The sequence below is a fragment of the Aedes aegypti genome, chromosome 2, assembly GCF_002204515.2.
Source record: "Aedes aegypti strain LVP_AGWG chromosome 2, AaegL5.0 Primary Assembly, whole genome shotgun sequence".
Lineage (NCBI taxonomy): Eukaryota > Metazoa > Arthropoda > Insecta > Diptera > Culicidae > Aedes > Aedes aegypti.
In genome coordinates, this window is record NC_035108.1 from 352,360,714 (window position 1) to 352,386,272 (window position 25,559).

The window sequence follows — 25,559 nt, forward strand, 5'->3', positions numbered from 1 at the left end:
CTGAGAAAGAATTCAGTCGAATCCTGAGACAGGGTTCAGTCGAATCCAGAGACAGGATTCAGTCGAATCCTGAGACAGAGGTCAGTCGAATCCTGCGACAGGTTTCAGTCGAATCCTGATGCAGGATTCTATCGAAACCTGAGACAGGATTCAGTCGAATCCAAAGACAGCATTCAGTCGAATCCTGAGACAGGATTCCGTCGAATCCTGAGACAGTGTTTTGTCGGATCCTGAGACAGCATTCAGTCGAATCTTGAACCAGGATTCAGACGAATCCTGAACTAGGATTCAGACAAATCCTGAGACAGGATTCAGTCGAATCCTGAGACAGGGTTCAGTCAAATCCTGAGACAGAATTCAGTGGAATCCTGAAACAGGATTCAGTCGAATCCTGAGACAAGATTCAGACGAGTCGTAAGGCGGGATTCAGACGAATCCTCAAACAGGATTCATACGAATCCTGATACGGGGTTTAGATGAATCCTGAAACAGGATTCAAAAGAATCATGAGACAGAATTGAGACGAATCTTTTACACCAAATAGTTATCGTAGAACATATTGATTGTAATCGTTTTAAAATTGAAAAAATATCATATTATTCAATATTCGAATATAAAGCTTAAAATTGTCTTGATTCCAATGAAAATAGCTCTCACATCAAATAGTACTAGTACTATTTGGATTTGCATTCGGTTTGCTTAACTGATCAAAAGATTTTATTATTTCAGTCAATATTTATGTATGATAAAACCTCATTATCAAAGATACCCCGTTTTACGGTTAATATTTATATTTATTCATCCATAACGGGCAACTTACGTTCTCGTGTTTGAACCGGGTGAGGATTTTGATTTCCCGTAACGTTCTCTGACAGTAGGTCTGGTGCTCGAAGGGGGATATTTTTTTGATGGCAACCTTTGTCTTTGTCACAGTGTCCACGGCAGATCTGGAAGAAAGAAAAACGGGATGGCCGTTAGTTGTGGTATTGTTTACTCATCATGAGAGGAACATGAGGGAAAATGGGGTGGATGGGGGGATTGAGTTGGGTAAGTTTTGCAAAGGGGCAATACGGGTCACTGGATATGTTTGTTTGCGATGGGATCGTTTGATATGGCGTAATAATTGCTCTCTGGGTAACCAACAACTGGTGCCTTCTATGGCTAGGATAGACAGAAGTATGATGTTCGCCAAAGGAAGAGACAGATGCTAGGCAAAACGAGAAACTTTGTTATCCAATTTACAGCTTTAAGTGAAATAGACGAGGGATGGTGGGAACTGGGAGCGCTCAACCTTCTGTCTGCGCCAAGAAATAGTTACGTTGTATGTGCTTTGGACTCATATCAGCTTATATTAGCTTAGACTGACTACTCTTATCCCCACAAAAATATGAATGAATTTTGAGTGACAATCCAACAGTAATTCATCAACTTCATTCTGGAATAAAAAACTTCACTTTTTGACTTCTAAAATTGTTTTTGTTATTATTATGACATTTTGTTGAAATTTCGTTCCCAAAAAATATGCGAATGCTAATACACGCATACCACTAAATCTTATGTCACAAAAAAACTCAAAAGGGATCAACTTTACCCCACCAATAAGTATCGATACTCGCATTACTGTACGTATATCTAAAAGATTTTTTCCATAGTTTTCTTTGATAGAAGTTAATTTATACATTTTTTACGGACTTGCTAAGGCTATGTTTCAAGAATTTTGTTAAGAATGCAACATGAAGATTCAATAATTTTCCCAGATTTCCCAGAGATTTTTCAGACTTCCTTTAAAATTATCATTCAAGATTTCCATACGATTCCAGCCAGGGCTCATAAAATACATAATAAAGAAGCGACATACTTTAAAAATGATTTCAAATCACAGCGAGTTGAGTTGTGCGCTGTTCGGTATGGTGGGTACCCTTGATGAACTTCTACAAAAATCTTTGAAGGAACTTCTGGACTCTTAAAGATCTCCTAGATAAATTGCTAAGGCCGTTCAATACATAATCAAACGAATCTCTGGATAACATCCTGAAGCATTTTCTGAAGAACTCCTTGAAAAACATCGGACAGAGTTTTTGAGGAAAATGGTATACAAATTACAAGAAAAATCACTGTAGTATTAAGGCTCCCCCAGATCTAAGCGACTTTGTACGGCGACAGCGACAGACAATCGCCGCGATTTCGCTGCATGTACTGTTTGATGAGCGCGTCTAAGCCACAGCAACGTGATTCACGTCGTGTCAGTCAAGATGGTTCCACAGAAGAGTGCTTGCAGCGACACAACAACGAAATCGCGACAATTTTTTGTCGCTGTCGCCGTAAAAAGTCGCGTAGATTTGGGGGACCCTTTATCAAGTGGTGTGAAACTTTAAACAAACTTTTGAAGAATTCATTTATATTTTTTTTTGAGAAATAACACAAAAAAAGTTTGGTAGAACTTTTATATTTTTTTTTGAGAAATAACACAAAAAAAGTTTGGTAGAACTGTAAGAATAGTTCTTGGATGAAATCATGGAGAAATTACTAGACAAATAACTGAAAGGAACTCCATGAGGAATCTCAATGATTTCAATGAAGAATTAATGGTTCTTGATAGAATTCCTCGAATAATCCCTGGAGGATTTTTTGGAAAAATTCGTAGGAGCGACCGTGGATGAGTTCCTGGGTTCATTTACATATTCCATAACGTCGAATATAACTATTTTTGACACCCAACCACAAAACATCTGGATGGAAAACTTGGATAGTTCCAGCAAAAATTTTTAGAATCATTCCTGTTGAACTACTTGAAGGATGTAGCGTTGGTTTGCTCAAGAAGATCCTACATCAAATTCTGAAGAAATTTCTCGAAACATTCTTTGAAAAGTCCTTTAAAAGTGAAGAGGAGAGAAGAGAAATTTCTGGAAGAATCACCAAAAGTATTCAAGACGAAAATTATGAAAGAAAAACAGCTCTTCTTGAATTATTCCTGACACTTTTCCTCGAGCAATCTGAAAGTAATTCGGTCAATCACTTTAGTGGAATGTCGCTATGGAAATTAACTTTTTTTTTCCCAAACATGTGGTTTTTGTCAAATAGAAACTTCCAACGTATCAGAGGTTTAAGATGATTGTATATTTTGATGATTTGGGAGATTGATATTTTTGGCAGAGCTGATTCTCGTCAAGGTAGTCTATGGGTGATTTTTGGAATATGAAAATATACAAACATTTCACACTTAAAGTAGACGTGTTTTTGCAAGAAAAAGTATTCGTAAAGTTGCTTACAATTAAATGGCTTACACCTTAACTTTCATATGTTAATTTATAGAAAAAGGCTATTCCCATTTCTATAAAAATCTGGATCACCGTAATACAGTAATGACCCGATTTTGTCAGCCCCCGATTTTGTCTACCCCCGATTTTATCCACCCCCGATTTTGACACCCTTTCTGACCCGATTTTGTCTACCCCCGATTTTGCCACCATTTTTGACCCGATTTTGTTAGTCTAAACATTATATTATTTAAATGTGGAAATAATGTGCAAAGTCAAGTATGACCTTGGCCACGCCTATACGATCATCTAAAGTCTGGATTCACTTTGTATCGCAGTTGTCACGGAACGGAGTTACGTTAGGAACCTTTTGAAATATAACGGTTCCTAAAAAAATTAAAACGCTATAATCATTAACAAAATAATTAAACAAAGTTTCTACTTAAAAATAGAAATGACAAGAAGTCGAAATTTTTTTCCCGATTTTAGCTTTTTCCCCATTTTGTCAACCCTAAATATAACGCTGGCAAAATCGGGATATTACTGTATTACATAACATCGAAATAACAAACAACTTCGTTGAAGATTATTACTTCATTCTAAAGCTTAAAATGCAGAACTGGTAGTAACTGAGTGCCTTTAAAGTAGTAACAAAGTTACAAAAAAGAAAATTCTCTCCAGTAAAAAATAGAACACAGATGGTGAGCACATAGGGCCGATCGTTACGATCAGATCTCTAAGAGAATCTAACGATAGATACTCTGTACTGATAAACTACCCATAAAAACCTTTTCAGTAACCCTCACCACGTCCCGACACTCTCGCACAGGCATTGCAGAATTCGCTCTCATTTGAGTATGAAGCACGATCAAAGCAAGCAAAGAAAAACATCCCATCTGTTGCGGTCCACGATCGTCATTGTATCGCAATGTGTAACAAGTCTGATAAATGGAAGCAGCGAGCGAGAGCCCCAAAGAGAGAGCGATGATAAAATCCATTTTTCTCGCTTGTTTACCGTTGGGGATAGATGTTTTTTTTTTTACTGGCACGATAAACAATCCAAGAACTTCCAATAGCAATAGTGTCCCCTAATAGCTTGGAGCATGTTTAGAGGGGTTTTATCATGCACTACTATCCCCCCAATCTGATCAAAGTTGTAGCAGTATACGATAAACAGTCTCTCATAATGTGCAGCATGTTATGATAGTTACAGACAGCGATACGTGAGAGATTCTCTCAATTTTCTCAGGATACAATCCCTGCTCTCACAGCATCCCATCTCTCGATTAGATCATTCGTCTCACGTTATCACCACCCACCGATGAGATGTGGTACACCAACATATAAATATATTTTATATTACGGCATATATTCCGAAAACTGACAACTGGTCCCCGGGCAGCACTGGCTGAGGGAAAGTTGTGCATTTTTGACGTGGTGTTCGAATGGTGAAAAAAAGTGGAAATGTCAAAGTAAAATCGACGAAAAACATATATCCGAACGTAGAAAAGAGCAAAGTCGCGAGTGCAAGTTAAATTTCAATTGGAAAATATATAAAAAGTTAATAATTTAAAATTTTAAAAAGTGGAATTGATGTGAAAAAAAAAAATGATCGATGACAGTATGCGCGGGGGGAAATGATAAGTGTTTGAGTGAACGCGGTCTCAGTAGTAGTGGTAGTGAAAGTGATGTGGTGTGAGAGATGAACGTGTGGAGAATTACTGCTTGCGAGGCTAAAGTGGTCTCTCGGAAGGGGGAAAGAGAGGCGGGTATGAGTAAGATGATGGTACGATTAGAAAACTCGGCATGTACAATGGTGTTCAATTGGAGTGTTGCAAATTTGATACAGTGCCCGTTTGATTTTGGCAACTTTACCGTTCGATCTTTATTTCGAGAAGCCCAGCAAGCGGGTACAGTTTTCGCATAAGCAAAGTATTCTGGCCTTTTTTTTCGATTGTCGAGCAGTGCGCTTCGAGAAGACCAGCAAGTGGATCCGATTTTCGTACCGCCCTATCGCAGGAGTGGGAGTTTGTTTTTTTCCCGAGTTTTGAACAGTCCCGTAGTAACTTGCATGAATAATACTCTATAGTTAACGGTGGAATAGTTCGACGACATTGTTTTGACGACCAGCTTGGAAATACTACAAGAATAAAAAAAAACCGGTGAGATCTTTTCATGATGAATTGTATTATTTGATTATATTTCCAATCTTTTATGCATTTTGGGTTGGGTGGGACCATCAGGGCACCCGATTGAAGCGAGATGGATAGGAAGAGTGAAACTGTCAACTTCCTGTTGCCAACATTTCGTGGAAAAAGGGCGGGCTCTTCTTCCCATCTATTGGGTCTTTCTGACAAGCAAGGGCTTGATTGTACGACTGTTTGTGTGAACTTACTTTTGGAAGGAGATTCTTTTTCCCTTGCGGGTTTCGCGTAAGTGTCTCTGCTTACGGGTCCACCATTCGTTTTTGGCCCTTCAGTCATGAGTATGATTGAATACAAATAGTCATACAATCTTGATGAAATTGTTTTGTTGGAACAGGCCATTGCTACCGGTGGATACCTTGCTACAATAGATGGCATCTTATATCATCATATCATCATATTCCGAAAACTGACAACTACTTGACGACGTCATTCCTATTCACCTCGAACAAATTTGCGAAAAAAACGATCTAGTGGTCCGGAAGGTTATGGTACGATAAGAGTGACGTCACATGCTTATAATCAAACTTGACATTTACATCAGTAAAGAGCCTGCCTTGTTAATTTTTATGCCGTGGATTTTCACAATAAAGATGATCAAAGAGCTCTAGATGATATCTTCTTATTCGATTCATATCTTACTCAGATGATCGAAAGATGAGATAAAATGCAATGCCTGTGTTTAATGATCTACAGTATCTTGAAATATAGGACTGATGTTATATGGTATTGTTACTAAGATAGAAGCGTTAGAGGTCTAAATAATTCGTTATTTTTAGACCATCTTCGATAAAAAAAAATTACCCACGCACATTATTAATTTATTTTTTTTATAATTTTCACTTAAACTTAACTAAATTTATTTTTCAAAACAGTTGAAGTTATCGTGAATTATATTTAGGGTCAGTATTTCCCCAGAACACAGACCCAGGGGTTAAGAAGGGCAAGTGACACTCTGATTTGCTTCAGGCTAACTAGAAGTTTGTGAAGTGTAAATGTGATTAAAACTAAACAACTTCTGAGTGGCTTCCGGGAGCTTGGGAAGTTGAAAAGAATTTCAATATCTAGAACAATACGCAGTGAGAAAGGAAGCCATAGAAGAATTAATCACGTTCCTGTGGAGAAGTTTCGTAAAAATATCTTCTCGATAAATATAAACATTGAAGCTAGGAAAGATATCTCCTATTTAGGATTATCTGCTGCATTGCAAAAATCAATGTTTAGAAAACTGACAGGGAGGCATAGATACACAAGAATTGCACAAACGCACAAATATCACACATTCGCCTCTAACGCAACGAACCGAACGTTATGTGCTTGACCCCCACTTGAGAATCGTACAATCCGTACATACCTCATACCCAAATCCACCCAAAGCATGCGGCTTCGGAAATCTTTCCTGGGAAAAAGGATATGCGCAAACACATATCGAATCTATTCGGCATCGCCGGTGCGGTGCCTGGCTTTCGTTCCGGATGCCTTTATCTCCCCGATTCCGGCGCCCCGGGGGCTGAAAGGATCAAATCCACAATTGCAATTTCAATCAATGGTAGCTGCTGGCTGATGGAGCTGTTGCACAAACACACGCCCTCGGTGTCCCGATTAGTGGATTTCAAGACAATTGTTACAGATTTTTTAATCAGTTAACACGTTTTTTTCTAACAAAATATGTTATAATTTTGGCTGGTTTTAAGTTAATATAACTAAATTTCCTGTATATTAATCATTTTATAATTCAAAAAACAACTAATTTTGTTTAAAATTGGACAAAAACTCTTTTTGTAAAGTTCCATAAATGTATTGTTCAAAAATTGATATTTTCTTAAAACCAAATTAAAATACCCATTTGTACCCAACCACAATCAACATTGTTTATAACAAATTATGATATAATCAAATTTTCTATTAAAACAAATTTAAAACAGCCTTCGTCACTTAGAGAGCCTCTAAGAAAAATAAAATAAAAATGGTTATGCGCAACATGTTTTCATATAATTGTGTTACAATTTTGTCAACATCCACTGATCGGGCACCCGTCCAACATCGGGCCGAGCAAATCCTGAGTTCAGCAGAGAGCATCTCCATGGAAATACGTGCTGCAAGTAAGCAAGCATCGACACTCGATCCGAGGATGTTTGTTCGACGGGAGTAGACGGACGGAGGTTCGAGATGTTCTTGTACAACTGCACTTTAGAGTGCAAAGAATGTATCATTGTTAGTGCTTGAATGCACTGCCTGGTATAAGCTTATTTGCTGCTGCACTCGAAACATTGTCCGGGAAGACTACGGAGTGTACATTATCGCTAATAGGCTAAGGCAGCCAGAGGGTGCCAAACATCGTCGATGCATACAACAATTTGATAAAAATCTAGTAAAAACTATGTGAATCTGTTGGGATTTTTTCTGAAAATTTCTCAATTAACAGCTTTGGATTTATACAGCAACTTTTCATGAAAATTTCTGTGTATTCCTCTAACTTCCTGTTGGATTTTCTCAGCGAGTCTTTTTGGGCATAACTTTAGAAGTTCTTCAGGAAATAACTTGAGGAATTCCAGTAAAGATTTAACTAAATGTAATTCCAAAACATCTTCAGTAAATTATTCCCAAAATTCAACCTAAAAATTAGGAGGTTTTTATCAGGAACGATTAGGGACATGTTGCAGGATATTCTTTAGGGAACTTCTTAGTGAATTTACATGTGAATCCATTCCGGAATTTCCTTCTACATCGGTTCGGAGTTTCCCCGAAATTTCGTACAACGATTCAGCTGAGAATTTTTTTAGGTGCAAATCCCGGGAGAACTCACAAGAAATTTCGTAGGAACTTAAAAAAAGACAAATTTCACAAATTTGCCAGAGACAAGACTTAACCAATTTGCTAGAGCAACTTCAGTAGGAACTGTTAGAAGAATCTCCGCAGGATCTACTAGTTGTACTTCTAGAGGAACACGCAAAGGACAGGAACTTTCGGAGAAACTCTTAGCGAAACTACCGAAGAATTCCTGAGAAACCTTGCGAAGGAATTTCTAGCTGAATGTCCGAAGAAAATCCTAACTAACCTAACTGAACTTCTGGAAATATTTATTGCGGCACTCAGCGGAATTTTTAGATGAACTCTTAGATAATTCTTAGGGGAGCTTCCGGAGAAACTCCTAGAGGAACTTCCACAAGAACTCCAGAATTGGTGAAACATCTGGAAGAAATCCTTGGTAAACTTCTGAATTCCTAGCGAAACTTCAGGAGTGGATAAACTTGCAGCCGAACTCTGAAGGAAACTTGCGCATTCAATAGAAATCTTAAAAAAAAAACTTCTGTAGGAACTCCAGAGCTGTGGACGCTTCTGGAGCAACTACTTGACAAACTTCTTGACTGATTCCTAGGGAGGCTTCCAGAGAAATTCGTTGCGACACTTAATCGAATGTCCTGAAATATTTTATACAAGAAATTCTAGAGAGTTTCCTAGCGAAACATTCATAGCAAATCCTAGGGAAACTTCTGAAGAAATTCCAAAAAGAGCATCCGAATGAACTCCTAAAGAAGTTTCCAGAGGATCTTTCGGGATAAACTTTATCGCAACTTCCAGTAAAATTCTGCGGAGGAACTGCTATGAGAACTTCCGGGAAAATCTGAGAGGATTTTCGTAAAAAGAACTCCTGGAGGAACTTTTGGATGGATTGCAACACGAACTATCGGAGGAACTTCTGCAGTAACTTCCGGAAGAACTCCAGAGAAACTGCTACAGGAGCTTCCAGGAGGAACTCCTACAGGAGCTTCCAGGAGGAAATTCTACAGGAGCTTCCAGGAGGAACTCCTACAGGAGCTTCCAGGAGGAACTCCTACAGGAGCTTCCAGGAGGAACTCCTACAGGAGCTTCCAGGAGGAACTCCTACAGGAGCTTCCAGGAGGAACTCCTACAGGAGCTTCCAGGAGGAACTCCTACAGGAGCTTCCAGGAGGAACTCCTACAGGAGCTTCCAGGAGGAACTCCTACAGGAGCTTCCAGGAGGAACTCCTACAGGAGCTTCCAGGAGGAACTCCTACAGGAGCTTCCAGGAGGAACTCCTACAGGAGCTTCCAGGAGGAACTACTACAGGAGCTTCCGAAGGAACTCCTACAGGAGCTTCCAGGAGGAATTCGTACAGAAACTTCCGGAGGAACTCCTACAGAAACTTCCGCAGGAACTCCTAAAGAAATTCCTGGATGAACTCCTACTCCTACATGAATTTCCGGACGAACTTCTATATGAGTTTTCGGTGGAACTACTACAGCAACTTTCGGAGGAACTCTTACAGGAACTTCCGGAGGAAATCCTACAGGAACATCCGGAGGAACTCCTACAGGAATTTCTGGAGGAACTCCTACAGGAACTTCCAGAGGAACTCCTACGGGAATTTCCGGAGGAACTTCTACATGAATTTCCGGAGGAACTTCTACATGAATTTCCGGTGGAACTACTACAGCATCTTTCGGAGGAACTCTTACAGAAACTTTCGGAGGAACTTCCGCAGGAACTCCTACAGGAATTTTCGGAGAAACTGCTACAGGAATTTCCGAAGTTGCTCCTACAGGTACTTCCGGATGAACTCCTACAGGAACTTCCGAAGGAACTCCTAAAGGAGCTTCCGGAGGAACTGTTACAGGAACTTGCGGAGGAACTCCTACAGGAATTTTCGGAGGAACTCTACAGGAACTTCCGGAGGAACTCCTAAAGGAACTTCCGGACGAACTCCTACAGGAACTTCCAGAGAAACTCCTACATAAATTTCTGGAGGAACTCCTACAGAAACTTCCAGAGGAATTCCCACAGGAATTTCCAGAGGAACTCCTACAGGAACTTCCAGAAGAACTCCTACAGAAACTTCCGGAGGAACTCCTACGTAAATTTCCGGAGGAACTTCTACAGGAATTTCCTGTGGAACGCTTACATGAACTTCCGGAGGAACTCCTAAAGGAACTTCTACAGGAATTTCCGAAGTTACTCCAACAGGAACTTCCGGAGGAACAGCTACATGAGCTTCCCGAGGAACTTCCTATGAAACTATTTCAAGTACTTCTGGAGAAACTCATACGGGAACTTAAAAAGGAAGTCCTACAGAAACTTCTGCAGTAACTTCCGGAGGAACTCCTACAGGAATTCACAAAGGAACTCCTACAGAATGTTCGAGAGGAATTCGTACAGGAACTCGTACAGCAACTTCCACAGGAACTCCTACAAGTCCTTCTGGAGGAACTACTGCAGGAACTTGCGGCTGAACTTCTACAGGAACTTTCGGAGACACTCCAACAGGAATTTTCGAATAAACTTCTACAGGAATTTCTGGATCAACTCCTTAGGAAACTTTTGGAGGCAATTCTAGAGAGGATGTTCCAAAAGACATCTTAAAGGACGTTATGGGAGAACTTCCAGAGGTACTACCGTAGAAACTCTTAGAGCAACGCTCGGATAAACTTCCAGAAGAACTCCTAGCGGAACTGCCCAGGATAATTTCCGGAGGAATTTTTAGAGCTTCCGGAAAATTCTAAGAGGACCTTTCGAAGGAAATGCTGAAATAACTCTGAAAGTATTTCCAGGAGAAACTTCCACAGAAACTCTTAAAGAAATCGCTGAACGTTTTGCAGGTAGTACGTGCTATATACGATGTTGCAGGTAAAGACACAGATAGGCCTGTAAAACTTGCATGCAATATAATATGGAAGAAATCATCCCATTTGTTACATTCTAACATTTGCGTACGGTAAAGTAATATGATTTTATTTCCTTTTATCTAATTCATTTCCAATTAGAAATATCAGAAATACACATCATTCTTCTACGTCTATATTGTTGGAAACCACTGCTTCATCTCCAATCCCAAGCAACATAATCCTCGAAAACAATGACAAAAACCACAAAGACAAACAACACTCTTGAATGTGTCTCAGTGCATAAACTTTCGAATTTGCGGTAAGTGCTATAACTCGACAATGCATGGATTAAAATTTCGCCCGAAGGTAGATGCACTAAAATAGCCGAGCAAATGGACAGACATAAAGACAAACAGAGAATCGCGTGCTATCTAATTTGGATCTAGTCATATTGGTGGAACCATCTCGCAGCGAAGCAGAAACATTGTGAATGGCATAATGGCACTAGATTTAGAATGTCTAATCGACAAATTCGGAGAGAAGATTTTCTTTCGACAATTTGAGGTGACACTTTTATCGAATTGCATCGTGTGCCAGATTTTCCGGAACCGGAGACACTGCGGAATGGATTGCATAACAAATACCCACACAAGGAACCGGAGTCCGTACGGAGGGCCATAAAATCAACCCTCAATTACCGGGCAGCAGCACCCGAGCTTACGCATCAATAGGGCAAACTCATCCAGACGGAAGTAACAAGATTGTAACTGAATGTGTTTCTCTGATATGATTTTTTTATACCACCAATTGTTATGAAACATTAATGGTACATAACAATTACAAAAATTCAAGATTATTTACAATAAAATAAAATAAGTAAAGATTAGTGTAAAAAAAACTTACTTCAAATAAATATAAAAACAGAAGCAAAAATAAAAATAAATAAATAATTTACAACAAACTATCAATTATAAATCTATTGCTAAAAATGTAACAAGGACAACAAAAAATAACTTTATACAATCTTGTTACCTGGTTCCGTTCGGGAAAAGGCGCACACAAAAGAGCAATTAACTCCCACGCAGCTGCTGTGGAGCCGGTTTTTGCCTTTGGGAGAGCGCAAACTTTTCCCGATAATGTCCACCAAACTACGAAAGTGTAGTTCTTACGGCTTATCTATGGTCCCGGTTGAATACGGCGACAGCAGCAATGCAATGGCATAACGCTTTATCCAACGATGCAGTGGCAACAAAAAAGAGATAGCTGAGTAATCCAACTGTAGGACTGAGAAGGATTTCTCGCGTAACTTTTCAGAAGGACCTATGTAACAATAAGAGATTATCTTTTTCTCGCTCTCATTCGATTAAAACAGTGCACAAATATAGCCTTCTTTTATGTACGTATAAGGCTTTTCGGCGACATCTTATACGGAATCATTGCACATATGAGCATCGCATAACACAAAAGGTGATTTCGATGTACGTCTACGTACGATGTATCTAAGTACTAAACACACCGGTTCTTTTACTACCTTGATATGTGCAAAATTTTGACTAGGTATTATGAGTGCCATAAACTTTTCAAGGTAATGGGCTATTCGGGGAAAAGTAGATATAATAAAAAGCAAAATAAAGTTTTTTGAAGCTTTTCCGTAGCCTTTCTTTGGACCTAGTTGCAAGAGGTATAGAAAAGTCGCAAACCACTTGCCAACAACGATGAACGGCAGCATCTAATTGACATTGTAGGGTGATGGATCTTGATTTGAACAAATTATGACATATAACTTTGTTGATTTGGCAGTCATTTTTATGGTGTTTCGAAATTTGCTAATTTCTATTGTGTTCGATTCGTATTTTTGAAATTTTTGGAAGTTTGCAGCAGAATTCCCTAGATGAAAATCTCGGCAAGGATTCCAGGATCTATATCATCCTATTTGTCGTTTGCAGCAGCCGAAGCCAGTGGTTGGTTGACGTCGACGGTTGTGATGCAAACCCAACCGCTCCTCTATAGACTACAAACACGCAAATCTGGGACAATCTCCGAGTCCCATTCCAGCAGTGGCAGCTGCCGTCAGTTTTTTTCCCGCTGTTCGCGCTAGCAAACCCTGCTGGGCCGAAGATTTAAACCTACACGCAGTGCTTGACAGCGAGAGCCGCACATCAAATAGCGGAAGCAAAAAGCCATCTCCGACTGGGTATGGAAAGCCATTTTATACCCCTGGGGTTCTGGGCAGAAGAACAAAAAAAAAAAAAAACAAAATACGCGCACGATGCAACACATGTCAAACGAAAAATACGAAATGAAATGGCCATTTCGGGTTATCAGATGGAGCTTTTTTGAACGTTCAAGCATGTCGTCTCTAGCATTTGTCAAGTTTTAATACCGCGGTGGACCACACTTTTAGACTACTATACTGATAAGAAACACCAAACTGTATCGGATTGAATTTTACACATTTCCATATCGAAAGTAGAATAAGTATTTTCCAAAGATGCAAATCATTTTGACTCAAGAATCCATTGTTATTTGCCTTTGAGTTTTCGTATGAATAACTTTTTATTTATCTTCCAAACAGATAGTTAAATTGTCGAAGGCTAAGTTGTTGGAAGGCTTAATCTCTATTTTTGTAAATTCTTGATTACTTTCTTCAAATCGAAAGCAACTTTGATAGATTTTGTGAAAATTAGTTGAAAAGAATCACAACCTGTCCTCTAAAAATAAATCGCTTTTTCCACAATTTTTCGCCGTGTACATTGCTTAAATTTTGCATGCAGTTATCAACTCGTGTTCAGAAACAAGTTATTTATTATCTATCATCTATTATCTTTTTGCCATAAAAAAATGATGACAAAATGATACACCGTCTATTCAATTACTTACGTCGTTTTGACTCAAGTCGAGTTTTGAGTCGAGTTTGATTCGTGATAAAGTTGCTTTCCAGCAGAGCAGTAAAAGTAGTGGTGAGGTAGCGAAAGTTGAAAATCTCATTAACGTCATTTTCTAATTTCGAAAATTAAACATTACATAGGGTAGATGTACCAATAGTGGAGGTACTAAGCACGAATGAACTTCATTTAACCGCCTAAATTCAAGAAGCGCAATTAATTTAGATGTTTATGATTTAACGGGAAGTAAAGACGATGATTTAACGAGAAAAAATATTTTATCGCAGTAACCCACGGCATGTCAGTGAAAAATAATACCTCCACTATGGACCAATGCACGAGTTCACTAATTTGACGTTTGAGCGGTGCCAAATTCACTTGTTGCCATGGTCACGTAACGGCATCGCTCAAACGTCAGATAGTGAATTCGTGCATCGGTCCATTAGTATACTGTTCTTTTAGTTGTGGTATATTCTTAATTTGTGTTCCTATAGTTGCGGTATCCGTGGCTTTCTCATGGGATCCTCCACTATAGGAACACTTTACTGCAACTATTGGTACAAGCAAGTAAAATTTTATCTATTTTAGTGATATTTCATCATTTTTAAAGCAATTTGAACGTTCTTTCCAACTATTCCGTGTATCAATAAGCCAATACGTCGATTGGCAGTGTCGGTTCTGTGGTTAATGTGATGAAATCAGTGAAAACGGCACTACCGCAACTATTGGAACGCCCATAACTAAGGGAACACTTACCCTAGTTGGAAATAGAGTTTGTTCGAAGTGGAATGTCTGCGAAACATGTAGGATCGATAAACTAAGTTTTTTAACTCTTGAATTGTGATTAAATTTTCGAGATATGAATAAATTCCTTCTAGAATTTCTATTAGGATTCTCCAGGAATTATTTAAAAAAGTTTCTAAATATTGCTGCAGAAGTCATTCTAAGCAATTTAGTTAGAATTTTCCAAGAATTCCTCTATAAGATCCAGGATGTCATGGCATCAACCCTACAATAATTGCTTAAAAAGTTCATTCAAGAATGCCTTCAAAGCTTTCGCCAGGAATTCCTGTAGGGATTCATCCAGAGAATGGAGCGGTGCCGAATTCACTAGTATCCATGGTGACATAAATAACACGGCACCGCTAAAACGTCAAATAGTGAACCCGTGCATAGGTCCATTCTCTAAGGATTCCTCGTCCAAAGATTTCTGTTCAATAATTTCTTCATGAATTATCCCAAGATTTCTTCAAAGTTTTCTCCAAAAAAGCTTCGATATTATCTCAACGTATTCCTCGAAAATATCTTAACAATCAATCAATTGATTCTTCCTATGATTTGTAAGGAAATACTACAAAAAAAACCTCCATGCATTCATGCATGGATTACTCCATGTTCATCTCCGGAATTTGCCTCAAGAATTTCATCTATGATTCTCCGAGGATTTTTTGTAGAAATTTCTCTAGCAATTTCTCAAGGGATTCCTCCAGAAGTTCCTCTTTAAAAGCCTGCAGAAACTTCTTCAGGAAATTCGCCAGGAACTTTTTAAGCAATTTTCCAGGGATTTCTCCAAAAACTTCTTCTGAGAATCCTTGGAGGAAGTCCTGGAGAAGTTTTATAGGAATCCTTGGAAAAATCTCTCGAGGCAATCCTGATAGAATTTACAGGACCAAGAACTAGATAAACACCTAAACAAATGACAAAAATAATAACTGGAGGAACCTGATGAGGAATTCCTGAACGAACGCCTGGAAAACCCCATGCTGGAATTCCTGAAAAAATCACTAAAAGAATCCCTGTTCTTATAAATAAAGAAAACTCTGACGAATCCTTGGATGTAGGTATTCCTTCAAGAATTATCCGAACAGTTCTTGAAAGAGTTTTAAAACGAAAACCTGGAAGAATCACAGAAAAAATACTGAGAGTAAATTGTGGAGGATTCAACTGGAATAAATCATAGTAGAATCCCTTGAAGAAATCTCTGGACGAAATCCTAGAGTAATGTCTGAAGCAATCTCTGAATAATTTACAGAAGGAATTCCAGGAGAAATAGGGAGCCAGATCCGATTCTTAGCACTTATTCACTTCGGTGTTGATGGATGCATCGAATTGAAATGCTTCTTTTTTTAAAGTTTCAGACCTATCGGCCAATAAAAATCCCCCTTGCAAAGGAGATCATGGAAGTGCTCAAGTAGTACCTCATTCTGAAAAGGAGAAAATAAATCTTAAGAAATAACAGAAGCAATAACTGACGGAATCCTTTGAGGAAATCCTGAAGATATACGTAGAGCAATCCCTCAAGGAAGACTTGGAGACATCTTTTTCTTAAGAAATTCTTAGAAGATTTCTGTGTCGAATTCATGGAAAATTTTCTGAAGTTGACATAAATTCGTCGACAGTTTTACCAGTTTATCGCTTCTTCGTATAATATTCAATCTGTTGCACGGAATACCTGCATATGACTTAGCTTAAGAAATTACATTTTTTCCGTGCAGTTTTCATGATGTTGAGTTGAAATCTTGACTCCAGCATTCGACTGGACATTGATCTTCGATCCTTTGCGGTCTACACATTTATTATAACGATGTCATAGGCAATCTGATGCAAAGGCTGGTAACTCTACATCTACTCCAAATGGATTTCACACACATCAAGTGACGCGTTTCTCGATGCTACCAACGCTTTCGGTGTCGTTGTAATAATTCTCAGATGACAAATTTCCAAACGAAAACTGAAATTCATTGCAACGACCAATGATCTGACAGCATAACCCAATCTGCAGCGATGATAGTTCCTCCTCCGATTCAAACGTCACCTTCAGTGCAAATCTATCATAAATCAATTGCATTGGTGCATTGCTACCTAGGACTGTGTTGCACGATGCAGGAAGTATAACTTTTTTTCCTGTTTTACTGCAATCAATCGATCCCGTAGCAAAAAATCGTGGCTTTTCACAAGCGAGTAAACCTGTGAAAAGCTATCCAACCATGATTAATTCAAACCATTGTGTTTTACACTTTTTGTATTCTTGTATGAATTCAGACCAATAATTTTTGGTTGTAGCAGGAATTTAACCAGAGATTGCCTTAGGGATTTTAGAGGGATGCTTCCAAGGATTCCTTAAGACTTAAATTCCAAAATTGGAGGTAAACCAGCCTGTGGCTGAAAGCCTCACTAATAAAGAAATAAAACAAAGTTTCGAATTTTCTGAACAAATAGATAATTTGTGTAATTTTCACATATCAAAAAAAAATGGAAGCGGTACATTTGGCCGAACGTTCTCTTAACAATAACACAGAGTAATAAAAATAATGATTCACTATATACATATGTCTCTACAGGGTGTCCGCATATTATCCGTACAAACTTTGAAGGCATGTATCTATGCAACCGAGATGAATAAATTGAACCTTGCTACACGGTTCAATATCTTAGCCTATTATGTCCTTAATAAATAAATTTGACCCATTTCTGATTTCAAACATTACTAAAATTGAGTCAAATGTGTTAAGCTGTCTTGGCGAACGCTGTTTTTTGAGCTTTATGACGGAACATAAATGTCCTTCGAACTCTATGGATTTGAACCGAATAATCTGCTGAATAATTATAACAAAATTTGTTACAAGCAAATGCATTCAATTTCCTATAAAAAATTGTGGTATAATCATGTTTTAAATTGAAACAAATTTGAAACACAATTTGTTATTATAACTGATTTTGTTCAAATTATGTTATAATTTCCTCCATCAAATCAAAGTGCTTCTAACAATAACGAAACAAAGTTTGTTATTTGTAACAAATCTTGATATAATTGTGCTATAATTTTGTTGTAATTCACTGGTCGGGTAATTTATCAAGCTTTGTTCTGAATTGGGAACCATATAGGTGTGGCATAAAATGTGACAAAAAGAAGAATATTTGGAAAATGTTCTATAAACTTGATTTTGATATAAAAATATTTGCGATCTAGAAGTGTATTGTGAAAATCTTTATTTCAATATTCGCTAAAATCGGGTAGCTGGCTTCATCAGAGTTGACAATGATTATTGGATTTTTTTTCTCTTCAGATACTAACGACAGTGGTGAAAATTTTCGAATCACGAAGCACCTAACGAGTGTAATCCAACGCAAAAGTAACATGACAGACTCGTGAACGGGCTTGTAGTTAGTAAGATCGCACCCGCCTATTCGGGAAAATATACAAAAAGGAATAGCAAAAAGTTCGCGAACATTTACTCGCGACAAACCGAACAAGGTATTATTTTTATTGGTTTGACATACAAATCAATAATTCAACATACAAAATTGATTTTTAGGAGGTGTAAAAATTACGCAAATCATGTCTCAATCCAGAAGAGCCTAAATTTGTGCGAATCATCTTCAACTTTATTCAACTTTATTTTTAGCGTGTACTCATCCGTAAATTCTTCATTAATTTACCAACAATTTCTTACGAAATTTCACTAAATTTGTATGTGAATTGCTCTGAAAATTCATCCAGATTCCTCGTTTCCTCGAATGCCACATCCCCAAATAGCACTTCTACGAACCTCCCATTTTTTGGTCATAACTTTAAATTTTTCAAGGTGCTGATCGAATCAATTGTTGGATATGCAACTATCACTAATTGATAGGTGGGTTTTCCGAGTTGTATTGAATTATAGTAGGTAACGGAGAAATATCTCCTTCTCCGGTTGCTTTGCTAGTTTGCCACGCTGTCACTAAAGACTCCTTCCACATTTCTATGACTATAACAGTTTTCGTAGTAAATTCCCGACTAGCAGATCATATCAAAATTATTACACAAATAGGGTAGGTGTACCAGTTATGGCCATAGTGGTTCCCTATTTCGCCATACGTGATATCTTGAATGCCTTCACATTTTGAAAAATCTTTTGTGTTTTAGCAGTAAAATAAAGGATAAATCTTGATGTTAAAACATTCAGAAAGATTAAAAATGTAAAAGTTATCCATATTTTGCATATGGTCAAATAGGGAACCACTATGGCCATAACTGGTACACTTTCCCTATATCATATTGAAATATAATTATATTTGTTTATGAAATCTAGATATGACAAAATATTTATTCAATTATACATAACAAGATCAATTCTCAGAGACGAACCAGCCTCGGGCTAAAAGTGTCTCTAATGAAGAAAAAAAATAAAAAATAAAAGATCAATTCAGATTGTGTTACAATTAATTGAATAACATCATGTTACAAATGTCATACCAAATTTTATTAAAATGGAACAGAATTTTAGCGACGTTCAGCATTATAACAAAACTATATCATAGGTTGTTATGATAACCGAACATGTTATAATTGTTGTTATAAGGTTTTGACGTTTTGAAGTTTACATGTACACGATGAAACACCTGCAAAATGTACAAATTGAAACTTCGAAAAGAACCACGTGCTCCGGTGGGGATCGAACCCACGACTCTCTATTCGCTAGATGGGCGCTTTATCCTACAAGCCTCTTGAGCCGCTTATAACAGCAAGAATCCTTAGGCAGGTATTGCCTATAAGTTGACCATCAATTAACTGTGCAATGATATAATTGTGTTTAACTGTATGAAGAACAAATACAAAGAACGAGTAAGTTTGTCGCTTATTTACGTCACTAACTCTGACGTCATGTTTGGAAGCAATTTAAATAACACCAAGTCCATGTTCATATGACATGAGAAGACGTAGAACCAGTTGAGCTTGTATCACCCTTCACTTCAAGTGTGCCTCAATTGTAAGGGCGCCAGGTCCATGTCAGTGGTTTGGTACATGTCTCGATTCGATTCCCGTTCATGACTTGGTCTTTTAAAACATTATAACATCTTTTTTATTCCATTTCTGTCATTTTCTAAAAACACACACTCAAAAACATTTATCAAAAAAAAGTAAAAATGCATAGTTTTTGCCCTAATTGAATTTTACCCAAAGCGGTTTTTGTAACAAAACGTGTTACAATTTTAATATGCTGTAGTGCAAAATTTTAGTTATTTCAACAAAATCCTGCATCTAATCTATAACGACCGGTGTTACGAAAAAATATCGTAAATAAATAGCACATCAAGTTATAATTTTGATAGTTTCAGCTGGTCGGATTATCATTCGGGAAAAACGGCGCTAAGGGAAACAATCGATCGCGAAGGCACAACAATACTAAAACACAATTATATCGAAATTTGTTCTATTCCGATATGCTTTTGAAATGTGTTCTGCAAATATATCATCATAATAGCATAATTATAACAAAACAAGTTATAATTTATTTTCAATACATTGAACAGTATGGCTCATGTGATTTATAGCTAGATGGATTTGGACCGACATTGACTCGACAACGATCCAACTACATTTTGAACACCGACACGACTTTAATTTGATGTCAAACTGACAGCCCCTTTGGTCCGACATCGGGTATAATTTCAACCGACTTGGACCCGACGTCTGGTAGGCATCTGGTGGAACCAGCCCCTTTGGGAACTAATCGAACCTCCACCGAACCTATCAGCGAACGATCCTCTCAAGTGGGAGACAGACATTACTGAGAGGAGGTGGTAAAGATGCCTGAATCAGAAATAGTTGTAAAACGTTGAACTGCTTCGACTGCTTCGAATCGGCTTCTTACTAATGTACGTTGATAGCCTGAATGGTAGAGACAGTGTCGGACATGTCGCAGACCAGAGTTCAATTCCCGTCTTGATCAGATATTTTCTAAAGTTGATTGATTGATATTCTAAAACTGAAATAAAACTCTTAGAAATATTGCATTGGAAATGAGTTAAAATTTACTCAAAATGTTATATTAAACAAAATGTGTCACAATTTTTAAATCATCGTTGTAAATTATTAAATTATTATTAAATTATCTGTTATAATTTTGTAACAGTAAGGGTATAGTTTTTAAAATCATTTCTGTTATGTAGTTTAAATCTTGTGGCATAACATTTATATTTGGCTGTGAAGAACTCGATGACCGAAAGTGAAGTCATTCACATTTTGGAGTAAAACTTTTTTGTCATAATTTTCGTTCTAGCCTGTAGAATATACTTCTACTGTTTCGATTAGTGGAATATTTTTAACTCTCTAATATCCAACCCAACTTTTAAAAGGGATACCCTTTGAGATTTTTTTTTGTATTTTCTATGGTTTTGAAATCAAAATGGTTATTTTTTGGCGAATAACCTGCATATCAGGATAACTTTCGAATTAATTTTGTGGTTTTCATATAGTGTAGGTGTACCAGTTATGGACATAATGGATCCCTATTTCGCCATACTTGATAATTTGATTATCTTTAAATTTTTAATCATTCTGTGTGTTTCAGTAGTTAAATATCAAATATATCTTGATGTCAAAACGTTCAAAATTATTCAAAATGTTAAAATTTTCTGGAAAACACATATGGCCAGTGGTTCCCTACACTATAGCCATAACTGGTAAACTTTTCCTATGTTAGAAAATTAGCATTATTTTACAAATATCTGTGTGATATTAACAGTGTAATACAAAAATATGTACATTTCAGTTTTTTATACAACTTACCTTATAGATGAAGAGTAGGAAAAACGAAAATCAAAATAATTACCACTAGTTGAACGTATTATTAGCACTTTAATACTTTTGAGAACATTGTATGCCGATTGGAAATGGTTTTGACCTCATAAAATTGATTTCTGGTCATCAAGATACCTGTAAACATATATTTCTGTACAGTTTTTGTTCAACGAGATTCTCAACCTCATGTCTAATCATAAAAATATATTTTTTTTAACGCACTCCATGCTTGTGGCCACTACTGTGCTGTAATCAGTTCATCTGTATATCTACTATACCGATACAGATCTATTTTTAACTAATCTATATTTACATCTGCTTACACTCTCTTCTACTCTTCTACTCTCACACCGAGCAGGTAGGAGAGAGCTCTGCTGTTCAGTCCAATCGACTTCCATAAGCCATAGTCCTTTGCTCTTGCGGTGGTTCATTTTGCCGTGTTCCTAAGTCGTTTGAGGCTAGCTGCCTACGAAGAGGGTCAGTTTGTCTCAGTCACCATCTGATACTGACGGAGGATGGATGTGCTCCCCAAAGCACGGTCCTCCGTGCGGCGTCTTCTGGTGGCTGGACGGCTTTTTTGTGGAGGGGCTGGGAATTGAACCCATGACCTTCCGCTTATGAAGCGCAAGCGTAACCTCAAGGCTACGGACCCCCCTAAGATTCTGAACCATTGTAGTACATCATTTTTGTATTCGAATTACAGATAAATTGTAAAAAATCGTCGAAAATACGACATTCCTCATTTCACGGCATTTAGAGCTACTGCCAAATGGCGCAATTGCTGACATGTTAAAAAATTAAACATAGTAGCTTTGCTTTTTCAATGATGGATGATGATTTGATGCTAAGCAGTTACACATATGATGTCAAGCTTTTCGACTTATGATTTTAAGGAGCTTAGAGGAAAAGGAAGTTTAAAAATAAAAATAAGAAAAATCAAGAACTAGAAGTCAAAAATTTACAAATAAAAATAAATTATTGGACCCACGTTCAACTCGATTTTAAACAGTGAAAATTGCCGTTTAGAATGAAAATATTTGAGGTTTAGATTCTTACTCAACTTACGTCACGAGTAAAATCAATATTTGCATACCAAAGAACGTCATTGATTGATACATTCCATTAATACACGAAGTAACCCAGCTAACTTACCCATTTAGACGAAAAGCTTTTAGTAGACATCCAATTCACCGGAATCAAGTAAATATGCCATAACAGGAGCAAGCGATTCCCAGCCCAATTGCTCGCTAATGGTACCCATAAACGCTACAATATTGCCCCAAAACAGCCAATGATGGGAGAGAACTTCCACCCGAATCAATTTGCCTAATTTGTGTACGTATGCAAAGTTTTGCAATCAACATTTAAATTTTGAATCCACAACAGTCCGGAGCCTTATGCCGCCACGATTGTATGATCAGTTATATTAGGCATCGCCCTGTGCCGTGTACATTGACAACCTGTTGAGCACAAGGAGTGTAGTATGTGAACACATTTCTCGTGTAACTTTTCGGAAGGACCTATCTAACGATTCATACATTTTGAGAAATGCGGAATTGAATGTTGGTAAACAATATTTTGAAAATTGTATTTTCTCACTGTGTTGCCATTATAGTCAGATAAATTTGACCAAACATATTTACATAGGTTGAATCATATGTGTAGTATTTTTCCAACATGTTTTGACAAAACGACTAGTATACAGCTCGACGTACTTAAATACCCTTTTCTCAAAAACTGATTCAAACAGAAGATTAAACAAACTTATTTTATCAATCCTACGTGTTTCAATGACGAAATTCTACACGTTCCACTCTGAACCAACTCAATTTCCACTTTTTTAACGTTTAATTTTCGATAGTACAAAACGACATAAGTGATATTTTCAACTTTCGCAACCTAACCACTACTTTCACCGCTCTGTTGAGAGACAAAGTGACTTGACCACGAATCAAAACAAAACAGTCAATCTCACACTGGTAGATCTTGAGTCAATCTTACACTGGTACAAAAATGTCGTAAGTAATTGAATTTATCACTTATTTATTTATATCATTCAATTTATCAATTTGTCATCAAGTTTTTGTGAAAAAATTATAGAAAATCTGAAGTATTGGATGCGTGCTGCTTACATGTAAAGTTTCTAGAATACACGTAAAGAACAAATGTGAAAATAAGTTTTTAAATCTTTAAATTTTTTGCTTCAAACCGTGTGAAAATCACTTACGTCGATTTGAAAAAGTAATCGAGCTTTGGAACATTTTTAGTTTTGCTATGCACTGCTACTCTAATAATGACTTAATGAACAATGTATTGGACACCTTTTATTTAATCATTCTGCGATGATTTAAACTATGCAATTTTGAATCGTGTTTGTTCATTTTGTCACTTATTGTAACATATTGTTGATTATCTAATTAAAGATCTTCAGTAACATGGTAAAAAGTGATCCAAATCTGAACATTTTGCTTTAAATATATTAGCTTATTGAAAATATATCAACACGAGTGTTTTTGTATGATCCTAAGTATTCGAAAGCAAATGCATTGCTTTTGCAAATGCGATTTGTTTTAATTTACTACTTAGAACGATTTGAAAAGATAACCGAGATTTGCTTTTCCACCACCGCACACACAAACAGGTGGGAGGGTTGAAGTTGCCTAGCGATACCCACAATTAAATTACAAAGGCAATATTTGACTTTCAGTCATGTGATCCGCGTGGAAACTCGAAACGTTTTACCGAAATTGGTAGATAATGAAGTTTACCCAGTTTGAAATGCATGGAATTCAGCTATGGAGCTTCACCGCTTCACCGACCGAAGTATTGTTTTACCAAGCGTTTGACATATTTTACTGTAAATACGAATTCCTTTCGAGGTTGTGCCTTTGTATGGTGTGTGTGTGTGTGTGTGTGTGGGTGAATGCGTCCATAACGAATTCAAGTGCCATCATCCTGAATAAATAAGAACTGAAGCGCAATTTGTGGCGTTGGTCGTTTGGTTTGGAGCTCGAAACTCGATGAAATTGGCTACAAGTGCTCAGGGTTAAAGTTTCAAGAAGGGCGTTCTTGTATATCTTTGCATCCATAACGACAGGTTTCTTTCAATAATGGCTGAAGAAGCACTCTAAATCAATTTCTTGTCTAGATGCTTCTCGTATGTTGTAATAAGAATCGCTATCGGGAGATGCTTAACATAGCATTGAGCATGGGCATAAATGACAGTAAAATTGGTAGTTGCTACTCCGTGATTGACCAGAACAATCAAAATTGCACACGGAACCAACAGACGATGCTTGAGAGTAGCATACTATCTTCAGTGTACAATTTCGGGAATTCCTAACATTACAGAGTCAATAACGACATCGGCCATTTGTCGACCTTTTCTCTTTCGACCTTCTGTCCTTCCGACCTTTTGTCTTAGATTCCATTACGGTCATCGAGATAGAGAAGAAACGTTAGTGTGTTATCAATTGTTACAAAAAAACATACGACTCAGTATCGCACTCTTACCTTTTCAAGGTACTGCAGTTGGTGGTAGGTCATTTGGCAAAAAGTCGTTTGGCAAAAAGTCGTTTGGCATAAAGCCGTTTGGCATAATGGTCATTTGGCATAATGGCCGTTTGGCATAATAGTCGTTTGGCATAATGAGTCTGAAACCAAGAATTTCTTTAGATGACATTCGTTTTAACGTTCCTATTGAATCTTTCTGATGATATCAGGCTTAATTTGGAGTTATTTGACACAAAATGACACTTTATTCAACAATCATATGCTCTTCAGTAAAGTAAAGCATATTAGAAAAGTTTTTACCAATTGTTTTATCTTATTTATCCCTTCTTTTAAATATCAATTCTTCTTTTGAATTTCGCTATTGGAATAATTTTTTGCATTGAAGATTTTAATATGTTTACCACAAATTTACCCTTCTTTCAAACGTTCTATTTTTGATTTCTAAATAGGATGTAACTATAATTATAGGTATAAAAACTGTTGATTTAAAATTTAAATAAATTTCACCTTCTT

The 25,559-nt window shown here is 37.3% G+C and overlaps 1 protein-coding gene across 4 annotated transcripts in view; it reads right to left on the reverse strand.

The window, feature by feature from the left end:
• The window catches only part of LOC5578960 (mitogen-activated protein kinase ERK-A), a 364,872-nt gene that overhangs the window by 75,264 nt on the left and 264,049 nt on the right, over positions 1–25,559 (reverse strand). For all 4 annotated transcript variants that reach the window (XM_021846321.1, XM_021846320.1, XM_021846318.1 and 1 more), the window contains one exon: positions 821–947. Coding sequence is in view for 3 of the 4 variants with exons in the window: in XM_021846320.1 (XP_021702012.1) it covers positions 821–947 (127 nt within the window). In the remaining variant the exon portion in view is untranslated. The remainder of the gene's footprint in view (positions 1–820; positions 948–25,559) is intronic.